Source organism: Ctenopharyngodon idella, chromosome 7, assembly GCF_019924925.1.
Source record: "Ctenopharyngodon idella isolate HZGC_01 chromosome 7, HZGC01, whole genome shotgun sequence".
Taxonomy (NCBI): Eukaryota; Metazoa; Chordata; class Actinopteri; order Cypriniformes; family Xenocyprididae; genus Ctenopharyngodon; species Ctenopharyngodon idella.
The window spans coordinates 11,729,945-11,737,453 of record NC_067226.1 but is presented as its reverse complement, the minus strand read 5'-3'; the positions used below and the strand labels follow the sequence as shown (position 1 = coordinate 11,737,453).

At 37.7% G+C, this 7,509-nt stretch overlaps 1 protein-coding gene across 3 annotated transcripts; it reads right to left on the bottom strand.

The window, feature by feature from the left end:
* Nucleotides 1-274: 274 nt before the first annotated feature.
* cebpg (CCAAT enhancer binding protein gamma) lies at nt 275-6,489 on the bottom strand. Of its 3 annotated transcripts, none has more exons than XM_051898885.1 (3): nt 6,326-6,489; nt 5,093-5,332; nt 275-3,337 (listed from the first exon to the last, which is right to left on the bottom strand). In XM_051898885.1, exons 2-3 carry the CDS (start codon nt 5,207-5,209, stop codon nt 2,960-2,962), a joined length of 495 nt encoding a protein of 164 aa, XP_051754845.1. In that variant the 5' UTR covers nt 5,210-5,332; nt 6,326-6,489; the 3' UTR covers nt 275-2,959. The 3 variants fall into 3 exon arrangements, with proteins under 3 accessions (XP_051754845.1, XP_051754847.1, XP_051754846.1); XM_051898887.1 differs by lacking the exon at nt 6,326-6,489 and adding an exon at nt 5,885-6,059; XM_051898886.1 differs by lacking the exon at nt 6,326-6,489 and adding an exon at nt 5,441-5,754.
* Nucleotides 6,490-7,509: the final 1,020 nt, after the last annotated feature.

Genomic DNA, 7,509 nt, shown 5'->3' with positions numbered 1-7,509 from the left:
AAACGGTCAGCCAGAGAAGTACTCTTGATTTTAAATTCCTAGATTTTTGTGATTATAAATTGTGGTATTTGTGATAAGGACTTCAGATGGAATGTCATTTTTGCTCAGACCTACAGCGGTAGCTCTTAAGTTTGAATTGAGTTCAGGTTGAGAATTATGTCCAGTTGCATTAACTGCAGCAGGACACTGTGCACTGCAGGCACCTCAGCTGATTTGGTAAATGAATGTCTAGGTTTTGTGCCCCTCCTCACAGTTAGTACAAACACAAGGAATGTATTTTGTATTCAATTTTAATTTACAATGCACAAAAACCCAGTATACATTATGTAAAAAAGCAAGTTGCCCAGCAACCCTCATACTTAAGCAAAATATGCCAATCAAATATTCATGAAATATTGACTTTAGTCTCGTTTTTAAGAAGTTTTACACAATAGCTTTATTTTAGCCCAACCTGATACAACAATACAAAAGTATGCAGTCGCCGATTCGCTATTTCTCTATAGAGCATCATTTTTAATTAGTTGTTTAAATAGTGCTAATCATGCATTGCCTTTCATGCTTTAATGTTTAAAACTTCAGGTATAGAAAATGAAAATATACATTAGAATTAAAGATGCTTCAGACATCTTAAAGAGATTGCCTTGTCTTTTCTTATCCTCCTTTTTAAATTTCTCTTAAACAGGAATATACATCTTAAAGGCTGTCTGGTGAGGCTATGACATATAGCCTGAGGTACAAAAGTCTATCTACAGCGACTCCAAGAACACACAGCTCTATGAGAATCAATGAGGGCAAAGGTCACGTGGCCGTTCCATCAACTTTTAGTAACACCTGCTGTCGCATATGTAAATTCACACATACTTCTGAGACTGGTCAGGGAAACAAAACGGCCAAAATTTGATGTGGTCAGATAAAAGCTTCTTCGGATAAGGAACTTTTCAATATAACTCATAATTTAATAAATTTGGGGCACATCAGGTGATTTATGACTTTAAATGTTCAGCACCAGTCATTCTAAATCTTATCTGCATCATCAACAGTATTTACACAGACACAACAGTTACTGTTAAGAAAGAAGTTTGTGTTAATTTAGCTACCAACACCCTAACATACAGGCTAGAGCTAATATTCTACTCTATCTCTCCCTCTCCACCCTTGTCAAAATTGGAGGCTTAACTGTAGGGATTTAAGGACTACTGGTAATGCAGACACTGTCTGGAGTCTGATGCAATACATTTTGTCTGTCTACAGTCTGTTACCATAGAAACAACAGTGTACTTGCTATTATAAGACATGGTCAACAAATAAAGAGTGTAAATCAATCCAAGCTGACAGGCAAAAAAGCAGGAATACAAAATATCTACTCTTTGCATTTGAAGACATCCTTACTTGATCAAACTTCTGGCAGCCCTAATTCCAAATCATAATGAATAATGTTAACAGACTGCGGTAACCCAGGTGGAGAAAAAAAAAAAAAAAAAAAAAGTAGCTGTGCTATTTTGAGACACCATGAAATATGAACTAAAATGTGCTTTTAATATACTATCTCTGTATTTAAAAAATATATTTAGTTACCACTTGTAGTACACTATGGGTTCAAATGTACTACAAGTAGTATCTAAATACATTTTTTAAATACAGAAATAGTATATTAAAAGCACATTTTAGTTCATATTTCATGGTGTCTCAAAATAGCACTGTTGAGTACACTTAGATGTTCTTAAGATTATCTTAAGAAGTGCTAAAGAAGAATTTTTAGTATATTAAGTACAAAATTAGTGCACGAAAATAGAGCACTTTAAGTACATTATAGAAATGTACTTTTTTTTTTTTTCACCTGGGAATGTCTATTAGCTTCCTAGAATCCTATCTTCAGACAATAGAGTGGAGTGACTGAACATATTTACTCTTATTTACTGTCAAACCTTTGTGACCAGCTTTGGCCGGATTTTAAAATTGTCTACCGAGAAGCTTTCACAGTCCTCTGAGTTATTGCAAAGTTTCAAGACACTGAAACATGCTGCTTTACAATTGAAAGGCAGTAATAAAAGTTATCTCCAGCACATCAAATCAGAGTGTGGGTTGGACTTTCTGTGGTTGCTATGGCCATTATGTCATAACATTCGGCACGAGATACAAGATGAGTGAAAAAGAAAATAAATTTGAGTGTACAAACAGAAGACACACAAGTTAAACACTGCGGACAGTACACATTCCAGGAACAGGAGGGAAAGAAAGCATAATACGTTTAAAGGGTTAGTTCACCCAAAAATGAAAATTCTGTCATTAATTACTCACCCTCATGTCGTACCAAACCTGTAAGGCTTTTGTTCATGTTTGAACACAAATGAAGGTCTTTTTGATGAAATCTGGAAGATTTCTCTCCCTCCATTGACAGCTACGCAACTACCACTTTGACGCTTCAAAAAGTTCATAAAGAGATCATAAAACTAATCCAGAATTGAGAGGTTCATTCTTGTGGGTTATTCAGCACGTTTGAGCTTCCGTAAGAGGTTTGTTCTCGCACGTCAAGCAGGTTCTGTTGATCAATGTTCATATGTGAATAAAAGCCTAAATTAAATCTGTTTCTCATATAAAGCAATAAATAAAAGCATATAAATAAAGCATATAAAGTGTGTCTCTTCAGAAAATTTGGACTAAACTGCTCAATTCATATGGATTCGTTTTTTACGATCTCTTTATGAACGTTTTGAAGCATCAAAGTGTCAGTTGCGTAGCTGTCAAAGGAGGGACCGAAATCTCTCATATTTCATCAAAAAGATTTTCATTTGTGTTTCAAAGATGAACGAAAGTCTTATGAGTTTGGAACGACATGAGGGTGAGTAATTAATGACAGAATTTTCATTTTTGGGTGAACTAACCCTTTAAGTAAAATGATTTGCCTAGAGAGCCTCCACACAGCCCACAGCATAGCATACTGCAAACTAACATCAGGCCCTCACTGGCTGCCGTTACTGCTGTTGTTGTTGTTGTTGCAGAGGTCTCCAGGGCCTCCTCCAGAAGCAGGGGGCTGCACGTTGTCTGCGAGGTTGTGGGCATGCTCTAGAAACAGGTCTTTGAGCACACTCAGTTCTTTGCTAAGCAATTTGATTTTGGCCTCAAGTCTCTCATTCTCCTCCTTCAGCTCATTGACGCGCTGCTGGGTGTCCTGCGCCTTCTGCTTGCTGCGCATGCGGCTCTTCTTTACGGCCAGGTTGTTGCGTTCTCTCCGTTGGCGGTACTCGTCGCTGTCTTTATCCATAATAGCCTTCTTCATCTTGCTGGGTGGTGTGGCCTTACCCCCACCTCCGGGACTCACTGGAACTAATTGAGGAACCTGTCAGAATTAAAATAATGTCACGCATAACAATAATAAACAACAGCATATCCAGTACATGGCTAATTTGTGGTTTTGACATTTACATTCCAAATCTTCTATAACAATTCTTATTCTTTAAGACTACAAGAAACTGGATGGGCGGATGCACTTTATGAATACATACTAGGGCTGAACGATATTGAAGAAAAATGCGATATGCGATAACTTGTTAAATAATTTCGATATGTGATATGATAATGCTGTGTAAAATAAATTTATATATTTAAAAACTGAAAATTATATAACCAACATACATGTTTCACATTCTTTTTGTGTGGAAGAAATCATCCCTACAACTTCTGAAAGTGAACAGCAGTGTTTTACGGTAGTATTAGCTGCATAAAAACTAAGTGTCATTTTAACATCAGTGTCGGGGTTTAGGGCTTCAGGTAGGCCTACATTAGGTTTATTTAACAACAGAAGTTAAATAATCAAATGTAAAAATAAAACACTACTTAGACTTCACTGTATGAAATGAATACATACTGATTCTTATTAAAGCTACAAAAGTTATTCCTTCAAGAGTAGTGAGTAGGGCTGGAACGACGTGCCGATGTAATCGATTACATAAATTAGTCGATTTGGGTAGAATGCGTTGATTCATCGCGCTGTTTATGTTCATTCGCAACAATGGCGGCTCTGACTCCAGGGCATGCTGAAAATCAAAAATTATTACAAAAATATTGAGCCCGATCTAAAGTGTGGGAATTTTTTTGAACAGAGACCAAATAAAACAGTGCTCTGTAAAACTGAAATGGTACAGGCCTACCTATGTAGGAACATCTGAAAAGAAAACTCCTCTCCTACCTCAAAACAACAAGACGGCAGCGCAAGAATTTGGACTCTTCTAGTGCTGTGTAAAAAAAAAAAAAATAATTCACTATAATACAGTTGTCAGTCCCATGTTTTGTGCTTAATGCGGCTCATACAGCATTCTGTTTTTTACGAGCTGCCGTGGGTGCGAGTGTGTAGCTCAAATGTACTCTGCAACCGGTTGCAAAGCATTTAATGCTGTTGTTGGCTATTTAAAATATCTAATAGATGAACTCACACCTCGATTGGGCTCTTTTATTTAATAACGCACTGTCAATCGTTGTAAAACTTAAAGGTTTTATGGACACCGCCATGTTTGACACTGTTGCTGTTTGATCATATTCAACAGAACATTTCAGGATTCACACTTGCTGCTGTAAATCCTAAAAAGTGACTGAGAACGCAGCCATAATAAACACCTAATTACGTAATCCTTATCTTTTGTCATAAATAGTATCATTAGGCAAAAGTTCATACATCGATTAGTTACAGTTGAAATGAATCAAAGAATTAATATACTATTCAAAAAATAAACAATATATTAACCTGAAAAAATAATTGTTAGATTAATCAGGAAAAAAAGAAAAATGGATAGATTAATCGATTGGAAAAATAATCGTTAGTTCCAGCCCTAGTAGTGAGTGATTTTCTTTTTGTCTTTTGGAATCTGACTTTTTGTAAACTTTGAGTATCAAAATCATGCAGTTATTACAAGTCGTTGCGATATGCATAGCGTGATATGTACATCTGCGATATTTCGATATCTCATGCAGCCATAATACATATGCCATGGTTTAAGCACTGCAAAATGACAGTGCAATGCTTTGATCTTGGTTTTTTTAAGAGACATTAATATTCATAAATGCACGGGTGAATAGGTTAGCTTGTTGATGTGTGTACCTGCTGTAGTCCTGCAGCTCCTGCGGGGTTTAATGCACTATTATGAGGCTGACTCTGTATAACACTGACACCGTTCTGATCTGTGTTGGATATCTTGTGTTGCAACTGCTTGTTCATTTGGATCCACTTCCGCTGTCTTTCTCTCACCCTCTCCGACCTATGTTGTCGGGCTTCGCAGAGCTGGAGTTGGTGTTAGCTGGTATTGTGTGAAGCTGAATGCCACAAAATGCAGCCGTGTGCCTGAAAACCAGACAGAATGGAGAGAAAGAAGTTAGACAAGGTACTCTGCACACATCAGCATCATTCTCCATCACACTTTTACATATTTTGTTGGCACACAATCCCCACCTGAACAGATGCTTTGCGCAAAAACTATTATTTCAGCAAAATGCTGCAACACCTGAAAGTTGGGTCAACCGCTTGTGCTCATCCGTTAGCATTATGTTGTTGTAATCCGACCGGGCTGCCATGTCAATGTGCATATGTGGCAAATTTTCTTTCTCTCATATGAGCGCGAGCTCAAGTGTTGCCCGTGATTGCATCATCGCTCGCGCTCCCACCCGCTCCTTTGTAAACGGGAGAAGGGAAACTCCGTAGTCATGCAGAACTATGCCGAGCTAAAGTTACCGTTTTAAACAAACATCAGAATAGTGAGGATACGGTAAAGAAAATTCAAGTTTATTAGTGAACATTTTAAAGCCGGACAGTGTTTTGTATGTTGTTTTGAGTCATGACAGGCTGGTTACATCATACACGGAACTGTGGGAATGAAGGGGAATACCGCTGACTTACTTTCAACAGTATGCCTACATTCAAAATGGCAGCAGATCCAGTAAAGCAGTCTTGTATTCTATCGCGTTGAACCATGTAAAACACCCACAATGTTGACACGAGTGTTACTTTAGGTCTACGTGCGTCCGTAGCCTGTGGGATCTACTGCAGGTTAGCAGGTTGGCTAAATAGCTGGCACATTCCTAACCATGACGTCAGGCGTCTAACAATGAACTGAGAGCTCACACAGGCTGCTTTCTACATAAAAGTTACGTGAATGAAGAATAACGATCCACAGTCGATCGCGATCATGTTTAATCGTGGGCTATGAAGCTCTCGATTGCCTCAGATCCGGTAACGTTAGTTGAGGCTATTTTGCAATCGAGTGAGCGAGCCATCGGTTAATTAATAAAAAATAAATTCGACAGTCTGTATTGGTATCTTATAATATCCCCGACTTACCTTGAAAACGTTCCAGGCTTACAAGTCACCCACTTGAGCTAATAAAGAAGAATATCCTCTTTGTTCACGGAAAAAATAAGCACAGGTTGAGGTGTTATTGTTTGGTAAAGCGGCGCTTGGGAGTATTGCGAAATCTTGTGACCATGTAGGGAAATCTGCTCTAGCAACCAATCAAATCAGGGTTGGGGAGACGACGAAACGTACTCTTTGATTGACATGTCACTAAACCAATCAGGCTACACTTCTCGGTTTGGGGAGGTTTCATGCGGTAAAACATTAGATCAGCCAAGAATACTAAACAAGGGTAACAATATAGCTCTCGTATCATGGAGCTGAAAATTAGAAGTATTAAAAGATGTTACATTTGTGTACACAAATGCAAATTATTAAGGTTCATTGAAGCGAGAGCCGAACTAAATAAAGTTAATATTGGTAATAGGCTATTCCGGTTTATAATTTTGCACTGTTAGCCTAAATCTAGGACATGTAGTCGGAGTCGATTCTTGCACTTTCGACTAATGGAATTTAGTGTGATTTACACCCCACCACCAACAAATCAAACATATCAAGTCAGATTAAATATTATGTTAGTGTATATAGACTCACACATTTCACACATTTTTTTTTTTGCCGTGTTATTTAGAAAAAAAAAGACATTTTGAACCTAATTAGGGGATTCTTTGGATTCCTTTTTTTTTTTTTGTTGTTGTTGGTATGCAGGACATGCATGTGACCACCTAGGCTACTATATGTAGCAATTTGTAATTCTGACATAAGGTAAAACATGGTAGGCTGGACCAAAAGAAATCAACATAAAAACATAATTTATAACCTATTTTGTTGCTGGCCTCGTCTCATACTTTTAGTTGTGGTACGCTCCATGCTCGCGCTGTAACAATAGAGGGAGCTCCCAGACTGCTCACGCACTGATTAGCCAACAGCGCATGCAATTGTCAAGTTGCTGTGTGCTCTTCAGCTTCTCTCGCCCTAGGTGAGACGTGTGCTGCACTGTTTGTTTTGGCAAAGTATAGGCTATGTATTTATTGTTGTGCGCACGGAAATAATGGACGGTACATATTTTCCAGCGGAAAATATAATAATAAACACACACACAAAAAAAAAAAAAAAAAAAAAAAAAAAAAAAAAAAATTCAATAGGGCGCACAAAAACACAATTTTGTGGTT